The sequence below is a fragment of the Brachycentrus maculatus genome, unplaced genomic scaffold (assembly GCF_059751285.1).
Source record: "Brachycentrus maculatus isolate JH-2025_06_01 unplaced genomic scaffold, ASM5975128v1 h1tg000077l, whole genome shotgun sequence".
Lineage (NCBI taxonomy): Eukaryota > Metazoa > Arthropoda > Insecta > Trichoptera > Brachycentridae > Brachycentrus > Brachycentrus maculatus.
This window is the reverse complement of record NW_028280831.1, coordinates 2,147,563-2,174,560: the sequence shown is the minus strand read 5'-3', so window position 1 is coordinate 2,174,560 and position 26,998 is coordinate 2,147,563. Positions and strand designations below refer to the sequence as shown.

The 26,998-nt window shown below is 29.4% G+C and overlaps 2 protein-coding genes across 2 annotated transcripts in view; one reads left to right on the top strand and one right to left on the bottom strand.

Moving 5' to 3' along the window:
- Nucleotides 1-1,318: 1,318 nt before the first annotated feature.
- Nucleotides 1,319-26,998, bottom strand: part of LOC148311100 (muscle-specific protein 20-like) — a 34,102-nt gene continuing 8,422 nt past the window's right edge. Inside the window, exons 2-4 of the mRNA XM_088257302.1 lie at nt 5,337-5,545; nt 2,887-3,007; nt 1,319-2,143 (exon numbers count right to left, since the gene is read on the bottom strand). Coding sequence (XP_088113428.1) covers nt 1,952-2,143; nt 2,887-3,007; nt 5,337-5,545 — 522 coding nt within the window. The 3' untranslated portion in view covers nt 1,319-1,951. The remainder of the gene's footprint in view (nt 2,144-2,886; nt 3,008-5,336; nt 5,546-26,998) is intronic.
- Nucleotides 17,449-20,977, top strand: LOC148311102 (myophilin-like). The gene is made up of 4 exons (XM_088257303.1): nt 17,449-17,530; nt 18,694-18,893; nt 19,110-19,230; nt 19,608-20,977. The coding sequence occupies exons 1-4, from the start codon at nt 17,525-17,527 to the stop codon at nt 19,788-19,790; spliced, it is 510 nt and encodes a 169-aa protein (XP_088113429.1). The 5' UTR covers nt 17,449-17,524; the 3' UTR covers nt 19,791-20,977.

Below are 26,998 nucleotides of genomic sequence, written 5' to 3'. Positions count from 1 at the left end.
TAAAAAAATAAGTTTTTTAGTCAATGGCGCCAATCGGTAGAAATTTAAAAATATTAATGTCCATATTCAACATTATCTGCCAAAACTCGTTAAGCTAGGAATAAAATGGAATACAAAAATCAATTTCTCAAAAAAGCGCAAATCGGTAGAAAATTTAATCTTCAACCGATTGCCGCCATTGGTTAAAAAAAAATTAAGATACCGTTTGCAAGTGGAGTACTCATATATAAATACATAAGTACGTAAGTATATAAAAATGTTATATTTTTTTACCGTTGATCACAACTCGCTTAATTGGTTTAAATCTTACTATAACTCACCTTATGACCATTGCTTAAAGTTAAGTAGATGGTTTTTTTTTGTATTTTGAATATTGAAAGCATTAATCTTGTGGATTACAGTGATATATTATTTTGAGAAATAAAAAGACTTTGTTTTTTGATCCACTCACATTTTTATTAAAAACCAATTAGTTTCGGCAACAACCTGTAGCCATTTTCAGGCCTAAGACTTTTAAGACTAAAGGCTATGTCATCAAATAAACCCTGAAGAGGGCAACAGGTTGTTGCCAAAACTAGTTGGTTTTTAATAAAAATGTGAGTGGTTCAAAAAACAAAATCTTTTATTTCTCAAAATAATATAAAGTTTGTTATTTACTACGCTTCTTACATGAATCATTTACTAGCATCTACAGATTTCCATTTCCGAATTATACACTTCTATTTTACAGCTGGTCACAGCACGTTGATTTTGACCTTGACGACCCCACATATCGCTCACTCCTTTCAAGAACGTCATAAATCAAAAATCGTCAATTTTCAGTTGTGCATGTTTTCGGAATGCCCAGAAAATGTACTATATACCAGCAAAAGCGGCATATTTTTAACATAATATTTACCCGCTACAGGAGAGAAAGTGTTGTTTTTGCATTTTGAAGAAAATAAATTTTATTAATTTTTTTTTTAAATATACTAAATATTTTTTAAATGGAGAAAAAACCTTCAGGTTTAACCTAAAAAGATCTGTTACACAGTAAAAAGTTCAGTAAGTGGCTTGATATTTATTTTTATTAAATTGTATTTTATTTCAAAACATTAAAAACGTTCTACTGAAAAATCAAGTTTTTTGATTTATGACGTTCTTGAAAGGAGTGAGCGATATGTTGTTATTAAATTGAAGAAAATGAAAATGATCCTTACAACATTTTGCATGCATCGTATTGCGATCTAAATTGAAATATGAAGTGTCCTCCAATTGGTTAATAAATAAATCAATACAATAGACATCAACATAAGTTTAATTTTGTAAATAAAACGCATTTATTATTGTATGCATATATTTAATTTTTTTATGGTATGGTAACTTGAAATAAATTATTTGAAAATTATATTGACGATGTATTTGGATCATGCAAAGGCCATATGATTATAAAATCTATCAGTAAAAGTATAATTTATGTAATAATATTCAATCTTAACTTGTAAAATTAGAAATATAAATAAAACTACATAGTATATGAAAATATATTTTACATATATAGCTTATGACTACGTTTTAAATCACATTAGAAAAATAAAATTACTTGAATATAGAAAACTTATTTAAAGCTTCGAGTCAAAGAAGTATAAGGATATTAACAACAAAAAATACCTAGAGACGCATGCATTTAATAGAGAATTAATAAAATTGGGGTGGTTTATATAAATATTGAAGATAATTAGAAAATTTGATTTTATAAGTGCAAGGTAACAAATCTTTACATTTTACAAATCTATATATTTAGATATATAAATATTGTATAAATAGAAAAACCACTGTTGATATAGAATGTTCGTGATCTAATTAATATACGCTGTTTACAATGTGTATGATAAATTAATATTTGACAAATAATTTATTATTTGGTGAATTCTTTGACTATTAACGATATTTTTTTTGCTCCTGTTTCATTTTACTTTCCAAGGATGATCTTTCTGGAAGCCCCGAAGCTTTGTCCAGCTTGGGAAGCACCCTTGTTAGTTCCGGCCTGGAGACCTATCATGCCCTCTCCGGCTCTTAGCTGGTCCTCTGTGAAATCCCTCTTGTTCTCTTCGGAAGGTTTGGGCCCCAGCCAAGGACCGCGCCATTCAGGGTGCTTGTAGGCCTGCAAATTAAAAATATATATATTAAGTTTTTTAAAATGCTTTGGTCGAAATAGTAATTTTGCCTTTTGACTGCGGAATTATTAATTATGAGTTATTTCGTCGGACTAAGAAGTAATTCGCTTTCTCATTTGAAAATTAACCTTCATCCTCTACGTACGTTGTAACCTAAAGGAAAACCAATAATAAAACCAAGTTTTTGGGATATTTCGTTATTTTTTCCATTATTTTCGTCATTGCGCATTGGTGAGAACAGGTTAAAAAGATTCACGAGAGTAGTTTGTCTAAGAATTTATGAGGTTTTTTTTTAAATTTATATCGCAAAATCTATGTAATCACTCTGCAATCCGCCTCCGTTGTGTAATGGTTAGCGTATTTAACTACTATGCTGGAGGTCCCGGATTTGATTCCCATGGGGAGGGGGGTTAAAATAAATATAAGTGATTTTACACTATAATACTTATATAATATTACCCTGGACTGGTCCCTGAAGCGCGTGTAAATAATGATCAAGATAGTATTGTGTCGATACAATGCAGTACCCTATGCACCATTGGGTGCGGATAAGGGTTGGTAAAGAACGCTTTACGTATCTCGGCATAAGCTATTTTTAGTAAAAAAACCTTACAGGAGAACATAATGATTGAAATATATAATATTTAAATTTGTAAGGTAGTAAGCAGTGCCAGATATTTTTGTATTATACACATTTTTACCTTAAAATGTACATAAAACAATCACTTACAGTTCTACCGATGGCGAAAATTGTAGTGGTTACGAGTGATATGTTCTTCCTGTCCCACAGATCGGTGGTTTGAAACAAGTCTACATCAGGGACGCCATACTTCACGCATGCCTTCTGGAACCTGGAATAATAAAAGTCTGTATTTAAATTTTGATTGTTAAAAAAAACGTATGTATAAATTGTATGCATGTCCAAAAAAGTACGGAGTCATAATAAATCAATCCATTTTTGCTTTCAATTGCCTCCAAATGTTTTTAATATGTAGATATAAATTTTAATATTGTAAAAGAAAAACACTTGTTTTTTACCACTTGAGATTATTTTATTAAAACTTACTTATTACTAATTATTTTATTAAAAAATTGTAAAATACTTATATCCTTTTTTTCTCTCTTTTTTGTGTGTATATAATATATAATATGTAACCTTATGGTTAAAATCGTTAAAAACAATAAAAAAATGTATTAAAAAATAACTCCACCGACAAGACACACAAGGTGGATTGGTGGGTCTCTGCAAAAAAATTGTTCTAAATATGTTTTAAATTGTGATTAAAATAAATGTATTCAATTTATGTTACCTAAAATAAAATTGAAAAACACTAGTATCGGAAGCCATGCTTCCATCTTCAGGTCTAAAAATAAAAACTTTATATTCAGACCTGAAGATGGAAGCATAGCTTCCGAAACAAGACGTCATAATAAAATAAACTCAAGTGGAATTTAGAATTTAGAATTTAATTATGTCTCACCACAAAGTGAATGCCGAAACAATAAATAAAATAGACGCAGTAAAATATAAATAACTTTAACTATGCAATATTTAAAATACTTCAATTGAAAACTGTTTCATTTGAAATTTATTTTAAATGTTTTCCATATTTATGGTCATTTGATTTTCTTTTGCGATGTTTGGAATAAGGTATACCGACGTATCTTTGGAAAAAATTAGGTCATATGTATTAAATATTTATGCATTATATAATTTAAATTTACCAAGTCACTATATTTTCCCTCTGTTTTATTATTATAACACATTAAAAATGTAGTTAATTTCTCGAGGGTAATTGCCAAAAATAATACATTTAGCGAATTAAGACAGCGGATGTGATTTATAAACCTACATATACTATATTATTCAGTTACAATTTAGTTTTTAAAAAATTCTCGGAATGAAAAATAATATATGGATGAACTAAATTTTGTTTTGTTGGGAAGTAGCCAAAAAACTAAGATAAAGTTTTCCGGATTGAAATTCTTACTTTTATCTGGAGAAAGATGAAAGGGGATGAAAATTTTTAAGAAACTATTTTTATGTCGAATGCAAACAGTAGTTGGCACGATTAGTATGTTTTATTTTTTTTTTAAACATTCCAATTAACTTGATTATTCTTTATTTTAATTGTAAATTTTGTCTATTTTACATGCACTTTTGTATTAAACACAACCACACTACTCAAATTTTTGGAAGTCATACCTACATATATGATCAATTTCATGACGTTCAACGTTTGGATTTAGATTAGGATTTTATTTAGCAGAGAACATTTTGTTTGTAATGCAACATCCAAACCCTGATTACTTTACATACTGGGAAATGCCTGAAAACCTGATTTTAAATTCCTATGCGGCTTAAACTTTGACCATTTATTTCATTCACAACATTTTGAGTGTGTCCTTGTGTTTTTACAAAAAAAACTAAAAAAATGTAAAATAACAAACAAAACCCAGATTTGAGAATAAGTATGTGGGCACACTGAAAATGTTGAAAATATTAATGAAATGTACGTTTACATTTTTTTGTTATTAAAAAAATATATACTTATATGTACTTACTTATGTTTTTATTATTTTCAAAAATACTTCAATTTCACATCGTTTTCTACGAGCCTAAGCGGCTCATTATTAGAAATAGGTATCGAATTGTGGAAGAGCGGGTTCGAGCCGAGAAATTCTGACTCAAGATTCCGCGACGCTAACCACGGGACCACAACCTGACACATTTTTATGTATTTTAAATTATCATATGCTATTACTGGCGGAGGTTGTCTATCATCTTGTAGTCGCCCCCGGTAACATTATTTCATTCACTACATTTTGAGTGTGTCCAAAAACATTTGTGTTTTTAGAAAAAATCAGAAAAATGTAAAATAATAATAAAAAGTAGAGAAACCAAGATTTGCGAACATGTATTTGGACATACTCAAAATGTTAAAAATATTATAAAAATGTAAGGACACAATTATTTTTGATGTTTTAAGTTTTGTTCTGACATTTCTTGGTGCATTTTATAAAATTAAATAAAAACTGTGTAACTTTTTCCAAATGAAATTTGTTTGACCAGCAACCGGGAAATCTGGTTGCTGGTCAAATAAAATTCACGTGGAAAAAATTACATAGTTGTTATTTTATTCTATTTTTGATATGTTTGAAATTATTATATGCTATTACTGGCTGAGGTTGTCCATCATCTTGTAGTCACCGCCGGTGACGTTGATCTTGGTGATGATGCCAGGCTGGAGTCTGTTCATCAGCTTGCACAGGACGATGCCGTCGCGGAGAGCATCCTCGAAGGCCACCGGAGGAAATCTTTCCCCGATGACAGTCTCGATCCACCTTTGGGCTTCCATCTCCTGCTCAGGCTCCCTCTTTCCAGAACACTAGAAAATAGAGAAGAAATCCATTGATTGAAAATGTTCAACACAAAATAAACGATTTAAAAACTGAGTACGGTTGAATGTGAATTATATATGTTTTGTACTGACATTTATTGGTGTAACTTTATGGTATATAATAAAGTAATAACCGAATATAGTCGATTTAAAATCCCGAGTGCGATTGAACGTGAAATATTTTAATATTTATAAGTGTTACTGCATTGTGTATAATAACATAAAATCTAAGTATTGTTTTTATCTAGAATACTAGACAAAAGAAAATACATCCATGGATTGAGAATGTTGAATGAAAAATAAACAATTTTAAAAACCTTAATACGATTGAATGTAAAATACATAAGTTTTGCACTGAAATTTATTGGTGTAACTGCATTGTATACATAATATACGAGTACGAATAAATTTTTATCCAATTTCATTTACAGTATTCCTAATTCATATTCTCTAATGAACAGTTGTACATTTTCCAGTTTCAACAGACAAGGTGGTATGCAATATTGAAGAATTCTTACAACAATAAATCAAAATTAACAAATTATTAACGGAGGAGGAAAAAAAAACACCTTTCTTCATTCGTAAGTTAAGATTGATGAGTAAGTTGCCTTTTCACGGTCTCGATTTCACGATTTCACGAGGCGAGATCAAAAATGTGTTTAGGAAACATAAAAACTTTCAAGCATTTGGATACAGCTGTTAGCTCTGGGTGGTGTAACATACAATAATAATTCGGGAGCTTTATTGACCGGGGTTAAGCATTAGTGGTTCATCCGAGGAATTTTTCATGTTGGCGCTGAAATATTTACCATCTAGTAATCTAGTGGTACGTATACATACATTAACTCACTTTAATAAAGTTATATTATATATATGTATGTGTGTGTATATATATATATATATATATATATATATATATATATATATATATATATATATATATATATATATATGTATATAATATATATATATATATATATATATATATATATATATATATATATATATATATATATATATATGTATATATATATATATATATATATATATATATATATATATATATATATATATATATATATATATATATATATATATATATATATATATATATATATATATATATATATATATATATATATATATATATATATATATATATATATATATATATATATATATATATATATATATATATATATATATATATATATATATATATATATATATTTATATATATATATTTATATATATATATATATATATATATATATATATATATATATATATATATATATATATATATATATATATATATATATATATATATATATATATATATATAAATATATATATTTAACCTAACTTGACCATTTATTTTTGTCCTCAAAATGGGACATCTACCAATTTTCACGTAAAAGTATGTATATATTAAAGAAAACAGGTATCTTTTTTAGTTTTCATGTTTTAATAAAAAGAAAAGTAGTGTTGAAAAAGAAAATAAGAGGAATAAATAATAAAAATATGAAAAAAGTAATATTGTTCAGGCTAAATCTAAAAACGGGTCGGTCCCGTTCAAAACAGGACTTATGGTCACTTTATATACAGTATTACGCTTACTCAAAAAAAATGTTTATACTTATGTCTTTCATAGTAAGAAGATATATGAATTGAGAAAAGCGTTTTCATTAAATTAAAACAGGGATATTTTCATATCCGTAATAATGGTGCATAAGGCAATGCATCACATAGACTCAGTGTTACATAGATTGTCAATTTTTGAAGGCAAGACTATCATTCCACTGCTTCAGGTACTGATCCATGATATACATAGATAATAAATAAATATTGGAGTATATTTATTTATTATCGACTATATTTATTTGGACCTCCCTTACCACGGAGGCAGACAAAACAGGAATAATTTATGGAAAAATATGAGAAATTGTATAAATGTTCTTCTTATTTCAGATAGAATTTTAAAACAATATAGAATTTTCGGCACTAATTGAGTAATATCTTTTAAATTATATTTTTCACACATTCAAACTTTTCAGCGTACACATAAACATTAAAATAAAATATAGATACGACTGAATTATCTGTTTATAAACTCGTTGGCCCAGGAAATTATTTAAGTCAATAAATACGTTTCAAAAAATTATGGAAAAATATGAGAAATTGTATAAATGTTCTTCTTATTTCAGATAGAATTTTAAAACAATATAGAATTTTCGGCACTAATTGAGTAATATCTTTTAAATTATATTTTTCACAAATTCAAACTTTTCAGCATACACATAAACATTAAAATAAAATATAGATACGACTGAATTATCTGTTTATAAACTCGTAGGCCCAGAAAATTATCTAAGTCAATAAACACGTTTCAAACATTCTAGAATTGTAATAGGATTAGTGAAGTTAATATTTTATAATTCAAAATGGAAACAGCTCTTATAACACACTCCAGAAACACATAAAATGTCGCCAGGCGGTAGAAATGTCAGATATAAATCCACGATTCCCTTTAAAGCCGCCGCTTAGCTTTTTTTAAAACTAAAAACATCTACCAAAAGCTAAAATTATCACTAGGAAACTACGCCTTAATGATCAATACTAACGTAAATTTCACATTCTTAGTTTAACTATTTTAAATGTTTCCAAATTTTTATTCACTGATTTCATCATTTTTTACTGATCCCTTTACTTTCATATAACTAACGATCAATAGAACAATGCATCAATTATATGCAGTTCCCTATGCATCATTGGGTACGGAGGAGGGTATGAATAATAAGAGAGTGTTGTCAAGCTTTTTATTGATTTCTCATCATGAATGAAGAAGTTGTTGACATTTTCATATTTAAACTATGTGTGATATATTTATGTTTGAATGGTGATAAAAGAAAAGAATGCAAGGTTGAGAAAAGCATTATCGATACAATTAAAAAAGGTGCGTTGCGATGTTTTGGGTATGTAAATAGAATTAGTGAATAAAGAACAGTAAAACAAAATTATGATGCGACTGGAGTTGGTAATAAAAGCAGAGAAAGACCAAAGAAAACTTGGCATGATCAAGCATTTCAAATGCTTGAATAGTCAGGTCAGAAGTTGGATAAATCGGCAGGTATGTATGATGTTTGTCCGCCTCCATGGTATAGTGGTTAGCACGCTAGGCTACCATGCTGGAGGTCCCGGGTTCTCTTCCCAAGAGGGTCAAAATAAATATTATTGATTTTTCAGTCTAATATATATTTAATATGACCCTGGACTGGTACCTGAAGCGGAAGGCTGATCAAATTTCCTTCGTGTATTTAACGATTAAGATAACACTGTTTCTATACGATGCAGTGCCCTATGCACCATTGGGCGCGGATAAGGGTCAGAAGAAGAAGAAAAAGAAGAATGTATGTTTACAAAGACATGAGTTTACAGATAATTGTGGCGTTCCATTCTCTCTGCCTATCTGATTGTTAATTAATAATCATATAACTATGCGTCCTTGACTCATTCTGCTCTGATAAAGTCTGGTTTCCATCATGAAATCTTGATGGATTTACAACATCCGCAATATGACAGGATAAGATAAACACATGTTTAACTAATTGGAGATACGAGAGTTGTAATCAGCTTATCACCGATTTTCGTTTGATACGCACACTGCAAACAGGTGTTATTTCTGAATGAGACGATGAATATATATTTTAGTCTCCATGTATACTACAATACAATACTATATATCTTGTAGGTCTGTCATTCTTCTTGGCACATAAAAATACTATTGTAAATGTTTCATTACATTATATCTATTTGTCTTTTACTAATTTAAGTGTAATATTTTACAACAGGATTTATAATTTTAGAAATATACAAAATCTGAAAACTAAACAGTACCTACATATCTTTTTTGTTATATTTATAATTGGATCTGTTGTATGCTTAATAAGTAATTAATTTCACAATATTTTGAGTGTGTCTAAATACTTGTTCACAAATGTACTGTATCATGAGAGTAATAATATATCTAGGAGTTCCAAAAAATTGAGTAGTGTTATTTACTTACAAACTTATTTAAATTTAAATTGTGTATCTTTTTTTAAAAATTGTATCTTAAATATTGTATGTTTTATACAATACAATTCAGCGTTTAAGAGGCTTGAACACTTACCTCAAAGCTTAGAATAAAGATGAATTATATATATATATATATATATATATATATATATATGTATATACATATATATATAAATATATTTATATTTTATTTATAAATATCTGCAGTTTTCTTTTATTTTTAGTGTTTTTTTTTTGTACAATAATATTTTTTGTGTTAAGTTCTCACTATGTATATTTTCATTTCTTTTGTATCATGTATATGCTAAACGAACCCTAGAGGCTTTTAAACCTCAAAGTTTGGAATAAGGTTTAAATTAAGGTTCAAAAATCATCATTATCGGATATATGTAAATTTGTTATAGTTTAGTGTATATTAGGTAATTGTTTACATACATAAATCCGAATTGGTTCTGACGTAATTTTTCTAACGTTCAAGGGGCTGTAAGCGTTGAACGTTGGGAACGGAGCCAGATTTCATTTCAGGACCATGTTTCCTCACAGTTCTAATGAAGATTCTCTGTTACTTTCATTTGAAACGTCTTTGCAAGTGACACGCAGCGCGAGTGGATGATTATACTGTCTCGGTGATGGATTATAGCGCGCGTTAGGGGGAGATCTTGGCATTCGAGGATTCTTAATAGGAATGAAAAATCATTTACAAATAACACTTCTAAATTTTAATGTCATTGGCCGAGACTCCTAAATAAATACACACATTCAATTTCAAACGAAATTCTATAGAGATTTTAAATTTTTGTCAGATATATTTTTTCTTTCCCACCTTCAGACAAGCCTCTAATACCAATTATTGGTCATATTCATGAAAAATGTTATCTTATGTTTATTTAAGAACTCAGAAAATTTTTATCAAATGAGTTTTATTTTTATTTCTGACGACTTAATTATCTTTTTATTAAACCGCGTTCACTGCAACTAATTAAGTGGTAAATGTATCTAAGAAAATCTTTCTTTTCAATTATTTTTTGGCACAGGAAAACAGGAAAAAATAATCAGTTACAAAATTTATTTACATTCACAAATATTTATTAAATATTTTAGACTTTTGCAAATCGAAAACACTAATCATGTATAAAAAAAATCCCAAAATAATAATTTGGTGTTGGTTAAGTTACTTAAAATATTTTTCCTTTCCTCTGCACATAAACTGCTTATGCTTAGGTATGTGAAAGCCTGAGCATTACAGGGCTTTTGACCAGGCATTTGGCTGGCTTAAGCGATCAATTTATACACTTGTGTAACGTTCATCATTCTGTCCATTATTGAACATTTGAGACATGTTTTTGCCTAGAATTTTCACTTATGAATTACATGAAATTATAGTAACGTAAAACAAAAAGAGTAAATCCACTCACGAGTAGGCATAGACTATAAAACTTAAAAAGTTGAAGCCTAAGTACCTAACGATAAGTTGCATAAGCTGTAGCTAGAATTCAGAGTCACTTGCCCATGAGTTAAAAACATTTCCATATACGAGTACATGTTTCATATCAAGTATCCGATATAAAAAATAATATTTATATTTACAACATTTTGAGTGTGTCCAAACACTTGGTCAAAAAATCTGGATTATCTCCAATTACAGGAGTTATTTTCATATTATTTTTTTTGACATCTCATCAAAGTTGAAGAAGAATATGGAAGTCTGGGCATTTACATTTAAATTTGTTCATAAATATATTTAGAACTTCCAAGAATTTGAGTAGTGTGGTTGTCAATAATGGGTAGAATTGGTGAATGTTACACGTTTGTAAAGTGATCACTTAAAACAGCCTATGACGGTCGTCAGCCTCGTAAATGCCCAGACTTCCATATTCTTCTTCATCTTTGATGAGACGTCAAAAAAAATATTAAAATAACTCCTGTAATTGAAGATAATCCAGATTTTTTGAACAAGTGTTTGGACACACTCAAAATGTTGTAAATATAAATATTATTTATAATGTTTAAATATAATTTTATGTCAAATAAAGTACTATGTAACATAATATGTAAATCTGACAGAAAATATTGGAAAACGAATACATGCGAGAGTATGGAGATGTGTTATAGGAATCGATTTCTGAATCTCAGCCAAACCGGCATCGCTATCTATAAATATTTGATTTTCATTCTCCAGGCGTCTTCAGATATAAAACATTGCGCCATTGCCAATTATAATAATAATATGCAAACAGTAGCTATATAAGTCAAGGACTGCAGTGCTCAGTTTGGACGTCGGACGTGGTGTTGCCGTAAATCATTATGTGTAGAAGCTTCTCAGTTTCAGTTAGGGTTTTCCCGCCCGCCTACACGAATTGGGGAATTCGCCATTCAGCTTTTGGCCATAGAGCAACTTTGCATGCAGAAATTAAGATATTTGCACACGACATATTAAATAATCGACGTCGTAAATGGATATTTCATTATAACCAGGACTTTTTTTAAAGCATAAAAGGTCCCGTAACTCACTTAATGTCAAGCTTTTTATAAAAAAATTGTTCAATACAATACCATATTTTATCATTTTGAAGAATTATATAAATAAAGATTATAATTTCGTAAGCGCAAGCATTGTTTCGTGTAAAAATATGTTGATGAAAATTTAAAAAATATATATCAGTGAAAAAAGGTGCCGGAAAGCCGTTCCACTGCGTTACATGGAAAAAGGCCCTAATTAAAATTATTAGTAAAGTAATATATTGAATAGCGCAAATTACTGCCTTATTAAGGCCCAGTATTCGATAAATCACAACTTAATTTTCTTAAAACCCTGGTAACATTTGACGTTATTTTTATTTTTTTGAAAACATTTTTTATGGATTGATTTTTTTTGTTGAAAGATGGTTTTGAAAAGGAAAGAGTTATGGAAATGTAAAGTAAGGAGTTTAATAAAATTCCAAATATATTTTTTTCAAAATATATTCTAAAAAAAAACAGGTCACGCCCAATTTTTTTCCGGCTCTACGCATTGCCGGACGCTTACTGAATGAAATTATTGCGAGTAAGGCCAATTTTTTTTGCAATTATGAGATATCTACAAAATTTCTGTAATATTTGAGAATTACCACTATGCACCACAATACATTACGACTATCCAACAAAAATAATAGTTTTTCAATATAATATGTTGTGTAGCGGTTAGCGCGTTTAGCTACCGAGCCGTATTTGATTCCCAGATTTGATTCCCAGGCTATTCTATACTATTTACCAAATATATTGAGAAAAGGGTATAGAGCATAATAGGGAATTTCACTCGTAAATTAATCTTAATATTATATATACAGCATGAGAGAAGAAGAAACTTAATTGGTTCCAGGTTTTCATAAAAAGCTTGATAAATTGTCGACCCACAGCTAAAACATTCATTAAAAAAATTGTGTATTTCAAAAATAACTGCATTTATTTTGAGGTGAAATTTTATTTTACGTAACAGTTATTTTCCTTTTAAGCTTTAGAAAACCCATTAATTTATGCATTCAGGCAGTGTTTCTTATATAAAATAATTTCAACACTACCTGAATTAACTGACCAATCATTTTTGATACTTTACCATACATTTGATGTACTACTGCAATCGATCCTTATCCGCACCCAATGGTGCATAGGGCACTGCATAAATTTGACGCAAAGTTTATTTGATCGTCAATTAGATGAAGGGGAGATGATCAGTCTAGGGTAATATTAAATATACATTAGAGTAAAAAAACCCACATATTTATTATGTGGGTTTTTTTGGCTACCGTATCCAGTATGGTTTCGCTACCCTTCTAGGTAGCGAAACCATACTAGATATGGTAGCTAAATATGATAACCACTACACTGTAGAGGCGGACAGTCATATATTTGATAGAGGTTGTGGATAATACTTATATTTAAAACTGAATATAAGTGCCAAAATTTTATATTCGAAATAATATAATATTTGATAATGCCATGTAATGTCACAAAGTAACAACTCATCTCATCAGTTGTGACATCGTCGTAGCTGCCAAGTGTCATGATTTATTACATGTTTTGACATATTTATTCACTATAACAAAATTATTTGACTGGCCACATGCTACTTGCGACAATTTCAAAAACTTTGCTCTTCATAAAAAAATATAATGTTTAAATGGCACCGCGATTCCCTTCAGGAAAAACCACAATAAACCACAGTTAACTAAGAGGGTATTCATTTAAATGTGGGCCTCATAGAACAGGTATTATTAGTCTTGCAAACGGAACTTCGTCGCGAGTTTAACTCCTAGTATTTAAATAAATAATATAATAATAAATAATTTTAACTTTAAACATAAACAGTAAATCCACTCACGAGTAGGCATAGGCTATAAAACTTAAAAAGTTGAAGCCTGAGTAGGGACATGATAAGCGGTGTTGCATAAACCGTAGCTAGATTTCAGAGTCACTTGGAAGTTAGGTAAAACTCCTAGTATGATCAAGTATTTTCAATTTCATTTTGTTCGTTTGAACGCTTTTTCTCAAAATGTTGTAATATTACCAACTAAATTTTATGTTTTCAATTAACTATCAAAAATATGCAGGATAAAATGTTTGGTTGATTTTATAATATTGTACCATTATATTACAATCTCATTTATAAAATGTTGAAAATAAATGTTTTCTAATTTTTTTCTAAATTATTCTTTAAATATAAGTATTTGCAAGCATGTTAGTGAATTATGTTGTATAAACATAAAATAAAACGTATTTTTGTTTGTTTGTTTGAACCATAAAAAAAAATGCTTCAATGCAATATTTTTTTGTTATTTTACACAGATATTTCGATAAACTACGTAATAATACGTAAAATCCCCTAATTTCAGTTCTAAATCAGTCCCTGATGTAAAACACATTCTACTCTGATAATGTCAGGTTAGTTCTCAATTTCTCGATTCAAATATGATAATTGCTCGATATTTTACTATCGCCAAAACTACCCGAATGAGAAATAATATAAATCGCCTGGTAGTTCAGAATATTATTTTTGTGAAGATGTTATCGGATGTACTCTGTTACAAAACCAACCATTAAAACTAATGCGACCACGTGTCACATATAAAGCTGTTTTTAGTACAAGTCTAGCGAATAAATCATCCAAATTCAGAGCTCCAGCAAACTATTTATCGAGTTTCACACTAATTCCAAAAACTCACTAGTCGTTAGGAGGATATATTTTTATAGATACGTTGGCACGAGGCCGAGGAAACACCAATATTTATCGGGTTTAAGTTATTTACTGAGTTAAATAAATAAATTCGTTTATCAATGAAATAACACACATTTATTTTTATATTTCAGAAATTAAAGTAAAGCTTTTTATTTAATTATTAAATTTTATTTGTTAAATGTTTTTATTTGTTAAAATTACATTAAAAATGGATTACTAAGAAGAAAAAAATGCATTACAATGTGTGTCATTGTAAACATGTATGTACCTTCATATAGGTATACGAATATATAAATATTTTTACGATAGTGATATGCATTATAAGATTATCAAACTTATGATAATATTTATTTTAGTTCCGAACTGATTCTAACGATTTTTTAATAAAAATCAATTTAAAATTATCGGTTTTAAAAAATATATTATTCAATATTTTTTTGTTTATCTATGTGTTTTAAGAAATCTTTATAAAGTTAACTGGATTTTATTTAAAAACATTTATCAAATGTACAGCATTTTATATTAAAAACTACTTTTCCATTTATGTTTATTAGTTATTCATATATAAAAATATATGAACGACATATTTTAAATGACATTGGCAACCACTTAAAAAACATTAATAAAATGTATTTTAAAGTTTTTTTTCGATTACTATATTATTCTCTAAATACAATCATATAAATATTGAATGATGCTGTATAAAATTAAAATGTAACGACTGTATTTTTTCTTTATAAATCTTAACATTATCAATGCAATATTTTATATTACTAACTAACTAACTAACTAACCATCACGCCGCTTCCCCGCAGGGGTAGGCAGAGAGAATCGAACGCCACACCACTCTGTCTTTGCAAACATTATTTGCCTCTTCTACATTCATGCATCTCCTCATACATACCCGACGATTATTACGACTCCTGACCCGGCCGCTTTCAAGAATTTGATCAGGTATGCCTGATTGTGCCAAGTTTTCCTCGGTCGTCCTCTGCTTCTTTTTCCAACTACATTCGCTCCATAAATTTGTTTAACCGTTCTTTTTTCACTCATACGCTCCACATGTCCAAACCATCTCAACACACCTTTCTTAATTTTATTGATGATGCTTATCTCAGCCTTACATTCTTTCCTTATTTCATCATTCGAACATCTATCAAACATCGTTTTGCCACACATTCGTCTGAGGGATCGTACTTCGACTGCATTCAGTCTGCTTTCATCCTTCTTTTGCCAACTCCATGCTTCGCTTCCATACATAAGGGTTGGAACCAGAACTCCATTATATTACTTATCGTACTAAAATTGATTTATATTTTTGTACATATATTTATAAAAGATACTTAATGAAATCGTTTAATATAATGACTTAGCAACGAAAATAATATTTGGTTTACATAATTATGTAACAAAAAATCCATCAAGTTTATGAGAGGTGTTTCCAAATTACACGCCATTTTGCATCACTGTCTAAACTTTAAAGATTTAATCTTTCCCTTTTTTCGTTCACCTACACGGGCTAATGGATGCCAAAAATTAGATCGCGTGGAGTAAAACTATTTTTATATTTACCATTTCAATGTCTATTTTAAGCTTCACTTATTCGTTTGGTACACATAAATTACCAAGGAAAAAATCCTATTAATCATCATTTATATAAACGTTCATTTAAAATAACATATGACATATCCGTAGAAAAATGTATATTATAGACTCACACATTTAGCCTGTCGATGAAAACAGCCTTATAATTATTGAAAAATGTTAAATTTCAATACGTAATTGAGATTCGTTAAGTCTCACTAAAATCTGACTTCTGTGCTCCTGGCTTCTCACTTTTTCTACTCAAAATTGTTGTGTTAAATACAATTCGTTTACTTTGATTTTTTTATTAAAAAAAAACACATTCTGGACCTCCTGATATGGTCAATAACAATTTCTACTTTCCCAATGGTAATGATGCATATCAATGACGTTATACTGACGTTTTTTTGTCAATTTTATTGAACGTTTCCTGAAGTTTTATAAGGATAGGATTATATTACGAGATTAATAATTTAGATGCCAAAGATGTGAAAAAAATGTCAATTTGAAACAAAAAAAAATATTTACAATTATTTTTAAGAGCTATGAATAAATAAATCTGTCAATTAAAAAAAAATGTTTTGCAATACATCGATGACACAAATCTTTACTAAAAACCTATGGTAACTAAAAATATTTTCAATATTTTGTAAATTATAGAAAGGGATATTGAGAGAGAAAAAAATTAAAGGATTTTGACTTCATATCATGAAACCATTTCTCACAAAAATTATTATTAAATAAGAATAAAAGCAACAAAAAAAATCAATTTGAAATCATATCACTCAATAAATAATTTTTGTTAGACAGTTATTATTTTACGATTAACGATTGTCTGTAACGCACAACTTCCTATAAGTAAGTTTAAGTGAGGTCATAAAATTTAACTAAATGTTTTTTCAATGCTGACATAACTGTTAAAAACAACAAAGTTGTTGGGGCGTCTCCCCACTACTTGAGGCGTCGCGTCGGCGTTGGGACGCCCAAGCAAAAAGCTCGACGCAAGCTTTCTTGCGACAGTTAAACGACAGCCGCGGAGCATCCTAGTTCGGTGGTGTTATCTTGTTTGTATACCATCAGTCAAGTTTACCAAAATGCCGGTATGTTTTCAAGTGCCATCCATCTAACAATTACACCATCTTGTGCATAATCATAAAATATCGTGAAACTTGTCTTTATTCTTGATTATTATTAATTAGTGATTTTATAGTTTATTTAAAAAAAAAGAGTTTTCTTAAAAAACTAATCTGTAACATACATATTTTTATAATTTTGTTACAAAAATATTGATTTATAGATATATTTTAAGAAAATTAAGCAAATGTTTATATAAAAATACAGTCTAATAAGCTTAAAATTAATTTCAATTAACACAGTTGTAGATTAATATTGTAGTCATATTATTTAATTAATGAAATGAATGAAAAACTTTTAATATTTACATCATGTCTTGTTTCGCCAACACCATAAAAAAATACTCAATCTCAATATAACACTAAAAACCATGAAATTTAATAATGAAATTCTTTTTTTATAAAACAATTCGAATTAATTACTTGCCATACAATGCTATCGCTTAATTATAGATTAATATGTTTATAGTATGAAAGTTCTTTTTAAAAATTAACGGATAATATACTGTTATAAATAATAAGTTCAGTATATTTCAAAACCAAACACATTCATGTAAAACGATAACAGATAAAGTGAGAATTACGATCATTGTTTATGAAAATCGCCCCACTAACATAAAACGGTTTTATTTCAGTAGTTTACTAACATCCTATTGACGTATATTATTGTTTACAGCGTTCGAATCGGTCTCTAGTTTAGCAGTGATATCATCTGCTTAGGGGATATTTCGAGAGATGAAATAATCTGTTCTTTCAGTAAAAACGCGTTTAACAAGGAGTGAACGGAAAGGGTAAAGAGGAAAACTTCCCACTTTATGACATACGCTGTGTCGCTCATTAAACAAAAGTCTTGCATTTTCAGAACTATTCTGGGAACGTTAAATATCTGTAATAAATTTCCTGAAGCTTTTACACCCGCGCGATACGTGACAGTGTTCCGTTCCAAAGGCATAATACAGTTTTAGACAAATCTAACATAAAAATACATTCGTGTGCAACGGTTGCAAATGAAAATAAAGTCAAATATATTTTCCGAGATGTACTCGTATTACAGTAAATTTGAAAAGTAAGCTGGTAATCGTCGATCGAAAACGGATGGTATTTTTGATAATTATTAATGAATCTTGCAGATTCGCAGTTTGGATCAGGAAAAGGAGGTGTTGTGCTGGATTTACGAAGTTCTTGGAGAACCCCTTCCTGGCACCCCTTACGAAGATGTTCTGCGGGATGGAATCGTTCTGTGCAAACTCATCAACAAAATTGCCCCCGGCTCAATCAAGAAAATCCAAGAAAAGGGAACTAACTTCCAGTTGATGGAGAACGTTCAAAGGTATAAACGAATTCGATCATTACACAAAAACTATTGAATTATTTCAGAATTTTTAGAGGGAGATTTCTTTCAAAATATATCTCAAGTATCATGAATTATGTTTTAAATTCAGATACGCAGTTGTTTGTGTAATATAAGGGGGATTAAAAGCTTTCCGTTGTTTTTTGTAAACAAAGTCTCAGATTTTAATAAAGTACCTATTTCTGTTTTGTTTAGATTTCAGGCCGCCATTAAGAAATACGGTGTACCGGAGGAGGAGATATTCCAGACGGCTGATTTATTCGAGCGCCGAAATATCGTCCAAGTTACATTATGTCTTTATTCACTTGCCAGAATCGTAAGTATTTATAAATTTACTTTTACATAATTTCTAACAGTTTCTTCCCCCACTCGTAACGCCTACTGAATGACTTGAAACTTGTTGAAAACTTAATTGGGTATACAAATGCTTAGAAAAGCTGCCACAGCAATCTAGAAACATTGATCAACTATACGAACTGGCTACTGTTTTTCTTATTTTGAATATATACAAAGGAATACAATTAATTTGTTGTTATTTTACTCGAAATGTTATTTGAGGAAATTAGTTTTTGTTTAAATATAACAAAAAAATCATGAAAATAAATACTAAATATAGCATTTAAACATTTATATTCTCAGTTTTATGCATAGTATAGTGGATTATTAGAATTGTTTGTTATTCTTCGTTCACAGACACAAAAGCACCCAGAATACACGGGACCAAGACTGGGACCCAAGATGGCGGATAAGAACGAGCGAACCTTCACAGAAGAGCAGCTCCGCGCGTCTGAAGGTCAAATGAACCTTCAAATGGGATTCAACAAAGGCGCTTCGCAATCTGGCCACGGAGGCTTTGGCAACACCCGCCACATGTAGAATCTCATGCACTCCTGATAACTTTATTCTTTACCATTAACTTTTAAGCTACTCCTACACTATATTATATATTAATCTTGCTTTTTATTGTTATGATAGCTTTATTCTATATTTTATTATAATAAATCTGTTCTATTTTACACATTGACAGTACACAAACGAGTTTTTTTTACAACAGGCACCACACATTTGCTGCATGACATATATTTTCAAATAAATTATTTTTATATTTTGAGAATGCACTACCAAAACAAATCATTCACCTATTTTCTTACAGCCAATAAATCTTTTGATATATTATAATTACACGTTTAAAAAAATGAACCAAAAAAATTACTTTTATTCTTATTACATTCTCAAAATAGGATACACAATCATCACAGAAAACACACCTTCTAATCGGTAAGACAATATTATTGAATAAAAAAATATCTTAATTTATTCTTACGTATATTATAAAGATATATATTTATGTATATTTTTTATTAATTTTAAACTCCTAATGCACGTCAAATATTTTTTTATTAAATTTATATTAACAGCATATTAACCCTTTCCTTACCATTTGTTAATATCACTTACAAAAAAATACACATACATTTGACACAAATACAATATTTACTTTTGTACACACAGAATACGCATTAATTTACATGAAAACACAATTGTTCATGAATGCATATTTTACATGTACTTTTAAATATACACTTTACATGAAAACACATCACAAATAAAACACAAACATTAAAACACAATTACACATACACTCTCACACAAGCACAATTACACATTAAGTTACACAAAAACACTACTACACATACATTTACACATTACACTTCACAAGAAAAGACTTTTATACATAATGTCTCACACAAACACATACACCAACATACAAACACCCTTTACATGAAAACACAAATACACTCACACCAACACAAATATACATTCAATTATGCACTTTATATCACAACACAATCACACATTCGCACTTACATGAACACAAAAATACATTCATTTACACACTTTACATGAAAACACAATTATACACGCGCACACACACCCACACATACACGCACGCACACGCACACACCCGCACACACACACACACACACACACACACACACACACACACACACACACACACACACACACACACACACACACACACACACACACACACACACACACGCACACACACAAATACACAAACACGCAAACACGCAAATACACAAACACACAAATACACAAACACAAATTCACAAACACACAAACACGCGTTAATCTACACAAACATTATACACGGTAACACAAAAGGGAATATAAATCATTTTCACACACATAAATCAATACTCTTACACCACTACTCCAGTTTTTGCAAATAAACAATTATCACTAACCCCTTGAGCCTTTTTTCCCAATCTGATTCAACACTTTAAAATATATTTTGTGCCTGTGTAAACATACACGTATAAAATATTTTATAACGCATACATTTCTATACATTACTATCGCTAATAAATATATTTTTATTAACACAATTTACTGCCAAATATTTAGTATTTTGAGCAATATAATCTAAAAGTTATTTTCCCTTTTCCAACACAATGTATATTTTTTTAACACAACTTTTTCTACAATTTGAACATAAAAAACGGTAGATTATTTGTATACATATACCTAACCGTCTAAAACATTAATAATTTGTAGAAAATTGTTTTGATATTACTATCAACATATCAAATTAAAAACTGTAATTATAATGATTTGTACAAACTATATTTTCTAATAAAAATTGCAATTGTTATGATAACAACATACATTGCACATTAATTCTTTATTTAGTTTTAATAACATCCCCAGAAAAAAAAACCTAATATATTTGTATAATAATTGTATATTAAAACCATTTAATAATTAGTTATATGATTCTTCAATGAAGTTTGAAAAATATTTTATGGACAAGTTTATTTTGTATAATAAGGGAGTACAGGAGTACAAACCACACGTACATGAAATATTTAATAGTTATACGTTATTCGTTTTATTAAAAAAAATCGTTTACATATTTCAAAATTAAAGTCCACAGTTATGTCTCATCACTGGGATTTCCCGTGCCTAGGGCACATTTAACTAAACTTGTTTATTTTTATTGAAGCTTATTTTACATTATTTGTTTATCATTAGCCATGCAATCGTGGATGATATGGGCGAATGATAAGATCTAGTTTAAATGTACTCACTTCTGTTATTCAATTATTAATAGCTCTTTTAATCCTAGTTTATATAATGTTTGATTAATTATTTTACTAAGTATGTAAAATAACTGAAAAAAGTACACATCTCATTGTCTACGTTTACATATTTAAGAGAAAATTTTCTTTTAATTTTCCTTAGATTTATTTAATTCATTTAGAATTGATTAAGGGTTGATGATTATCTTACGATGAATGATTATTTAACGATTAAAATTGGACCCTTTTTATAAGTAACTTTTGGATCTCTTTTAATGGGTATTATCCATTTATTCTGCAATATTAACAACAACGATAAAAAGAAGTATTATTTACAACATTTTGAGTGTGACTAAATACTTGTTCACAAATCTGGATTATCTCCAATTATAGGAGTGATTTTTCATATTATTTTTTGACATCTCAACAAAGATGGAGAAAAATATGGAAATCTGGGCATTTACGGGGCTTACGACCATCATAGGCTGGGTATAAAATAAATAAAATAAAAAATAAAATAAAATAAAAATATATACGATCCAATTTCGTAACATTGTTCTTGAATCACTAGAATTTCACTAGAGACATCTACTCGTGAGATGGTCGTAATCCCCGTAAAAGCCCAGTCTTCCATATTCTTCTTTATCTTTGTTGAGATGTTAAAAAATAAGAAGAATTATTGTATTTCATTATTGTTTTATAAGAGCCCCGTTCTGTGTGATTATTACAGTTATGTTCCTTAATGCCAATATGAGCGTCAATATGATGCAGTATCCTATGGATCAATGGGTGCCAATAACGGTAAGAAAAAAAGAAGAGGAATATTTATGAAATTGTAAATTTATAAAAACAAGGAGGGCTTGCAAAGTAGGTTCAGGTAAGGAGTTGAGAAGGAGAAATGTAAGGGATCCTAGCAGGGGATGATATGATGAACAGTTGATTATCGATTGTATAACAATCAAGTCATCGGAATAAGGTTAGATGTGCCATAAAGTAAAAAGGTTATTAAATTTTAATAAATTTTTGATCGAACCACTATTGAAAATACAGCAACAAAAAAATATAGAGAAGTTCTTCAGAATACAAATGCTGCACCGAATCTAATATTATTTAGTCATCTAGTAAAATTGTGTTGAATAAATATGTAAGAATTCTGATATTACGGGTTATAAAAGATGTGTTCACATCGGTCTACTCGTATAATAAATATACTTTCCTTGACGATTTGACAAAATTCCAAAAACAGGGAGGTCACAAAGTTGTTTGAGATAGTGATGTCAAAAAATTAAGTTGTCTACTAAGTCGTTTGATATATCAAAGCGAATGGTGAGAGATATCGAGAAACTTTGCCATGCTTGTAAGATGTTGACATAATATTTTGTAGAAAGGAAGCGAAATTCTAGATTTATTATAAACATATTACTTTAAAACGATTATTTACTTCTAATATTCAAATGATATTTTTAAAGCTATAACCATCATACCGTTTCCCCGCAGGGGTAGGCAAAGATAATAAAACACCCCACCAATATATTTTCAAACAATATTCGCATCTTCCACATTCATGCGTCTTCTCATCATACTCGTCGATTATTCCACTTCCATATTTTGCACTTCTGACCTGACCACTCTTAACAATTTAAAATACTCGATCGTGCCACGTTTTCCTCGGTCTTCCTCAACTTCTATTACCAACTATATTTGCCTCATAAATTTATTTTAGTATTCTTTTTTCATTCATTTGATTCACATGCCCAAACCTTCTTTATTCATACATTTGATTCACATCTCAACACACTTTTCTTGATGATATTGAAATAACGTTTTTATCTGTATAAAATCAATAAAATAAATAATTGATAATATTACGGTATAGAATACACCTAAAATAAACATGGCCGCATTAAAAATGGGACCATTATCTTTTTCTTCTTCTCCTTCCAGCAAAATCTATTTTTTATACCATACCCTTTTTTTCATCTCTTAATGTTTTTAATAGTTATTATAACATAAATGTGGAATTGTTTAATTGGCTTTATTTTTATTAATGTCACTATTTTTGTTAATGTAATGTAATATTTATTATTGTTAATGTAACTTTTGTTTATTGTATATTTTTTTTAATGTAAAGCTGTACAATTCCCGAACAAATAACATATTTGCATTTAAAGTACATTTTATTAACACTAATCGATTGCACATATGTAAGAGCAGTTCAATGGTTTTGCATTACCCTCGTGCAAGTGTTGTTACAAGTATGAAGTGCAATACAGGAGTGGCTCTCAACCTCCGGGTCGTAGAGCGGTACCGGTCCGTGGATTAAATGGTACTGAGCCGTCCAAGACAGTGCATAAAAATTGAAATTACTCTTAAAAAAATTGAACATACCCAATAAAAAATTTAAATTCACAACATTTAAGGGTGTCCAAACAGTTATTCACAAATCTGGGTTTTCTCCAATTTACATTTTATTGACATTTTTGACATCTCAATATTTTTTCTGACTTCCCCCTTTACTCTTGTCCCAGGTATTTTTGCGGATTTGAGGCGAATGTGCTAGAAGCAGAGGAATACCGAGTAAAACTAGGCATAATCAAGTATTTTAAATACTTGAAAGTGGTCAGGTCAGAAGTAAGAATAATCGGCGTGTATGTTTGAGAAGATGTATGTATCTAGAAGAGACGAAGATTGTGTGCAAAGAGGATTTTTATATGTTAAATGCACAAATAAAATAACATAAAAATAAAACAAAATCATCTAAAATATCAACAACCAACGTTCCCCTCTCAAAATTATCAAACTTTGACTGGTTTGCTGGTATAAAAAGGTTGGGAAACACTGTCATACAGCATTAACTTTCTCCGCAAGTAAGTTTAAGTACACAAGTATTTACGCAGCATGTAGCTGCGAGCATGTAATCAGTCCAAATAATTGCATACGGAAATCAGATTCAGGTTGTACACAGCTGATTAACTCTTTACTGAAAGGAAAAATATACTTTTCCGCCTTTTTTCACACGTATTTTAATTAAGGGCATAATAATACTCGTATATTACCATGAATAGCTTGCGAGAATCGTATAAGTGTATTCAGGTTTATTTATTGTGTAGAAAATAACATCTTAATTTCCCACAACGTTCACAATCTTTCGGAAAAGCTTCTAGCATCATCGGTACAGATAAATGGTTTAGTAACCCAAAAAATATGTCTGAACATCCGTGAAAATCTACAGATGGCCAAGAAAAATAATCGTTAACATAAGCAGTATACTCTATTAGAGAGGTAACTGGTTTTTAATATATTGTATCGTTGAATATTACATGTATCATTACTTAAATTACATTACATTAATTAAAACACAATATGAGAGATAGATACAGTATAGGGGAGCGCTTTTTTGTTTTTGTTTTTGCTGAATTACTATTAAATTCCTAAAAGTTAACTTTTTGCTCTGATGTGTGTGTATAATTTATAATAATACATTTGGATAATTTATATCGTGTCGGGTTGTGGTCCCGTTGTAAGTGTCGCGGACTCTCAAGTCAGAGATTCTTGGTTCGAACCCACTCTATGACAATTTGATACCTATTTCTAATAAAGATCCGCTTATGCTCACAGAAATAGTATGAAATTGAGTTCGTTTGTAAATAGTAACTAATACATATTTCTCTTTATTTATTTGGAGTTGCTACGCAATGCACAATAAAAATAACATTTAGGAGTTTTTAAATCATTTTTTGAATAATATTTTTTAAATCATATTTTCATATGGTGTACGGAGTGTGGAAGTTTTTGGTAAGGGAATGTAATTAACCATGCGTATTTTAATGTTTTAGAATTTAATAAACCCTGGTGATGACAAGGTTCTTGTCGAAACCGGTTGGTTGAAGGGTACTAATAATAAAAAAGTGGTTAAAACAAAGTTGTTTGATTTTATAAAGTTTATAAAATGTGCCACAAAGTATCTGCGAAAAACATTAAAGAAATTTCTCTTTTCCTTTTTTTTTTAAAATATATAGCTCCACTTTCGGAAAATCCTACCTCAAGGGTGCTACAGTGTGATTAAAATTGGGGAACAGGAGATAGTGGAAACGATTTAGCAAACAAATGCGTTTTTTTAGTTTTTTTTTAAAGATCATCTCACTCTCACTATTTGTAAATACTGGTATGTAGTTAGAATTATAAGTACACATATATCTGAAGGTAAATTCTTCAAAAGAACATCTACATTCTGGAATAATGTTAAAATGCACTCTTGGTTACATTTGTGAGGGTCAATTACTTGTATTATGTTCACAATGATGAAATCTTATTACACAATGATCCTTTGTCATTGTGTGCAAGTACATGGATAACTAACATATGAATTAACCTAAATATATTGAAGTATCTGCACCTTAAGGTACGGAATTGTGTACTAGCTCGACTAGGCGTTGAAGGCTATCTTCTTACAGTTGTTTTGCTTCACTTAACATTCTTAAGAATCAAAATATACTGAGGCTAGATTTGAGAAGACAGTTAAAATTATTTGTGATGTGTACCGTTCAGCACAGTTTTCACCAAAATGATATTCGACTTAGAAAATGAATCTTCAAAAAACTATTCTTTAGATTCTCTGTTAGTATTGTGTATGCATGGTACATAATTTTATATTCTTCTGACACTCAAGCTTCATGCAATAGCTCATGTAGTAATATTTCGTATCTATGTAGTCTAAATTTGATCATTGATCTCACAACGATTAAGTGTCCAGAGTAAAAATATTCATACGTAAATATTGATGTGAAAACAAAACGCTTTTCTTTATTTCGATCATCTGGGATATAAAAGATAAACGTGAAACCACTACATGAAAAAAAATATAAAATACAGTTATTATGTATGTTTGATAGTAAAAATAATTGCCAGTATATTATTTGCAATAGCATAAAAACCTATCCTGTTGTGAGCCATATTATAATGTGCTGCAGTTTAATT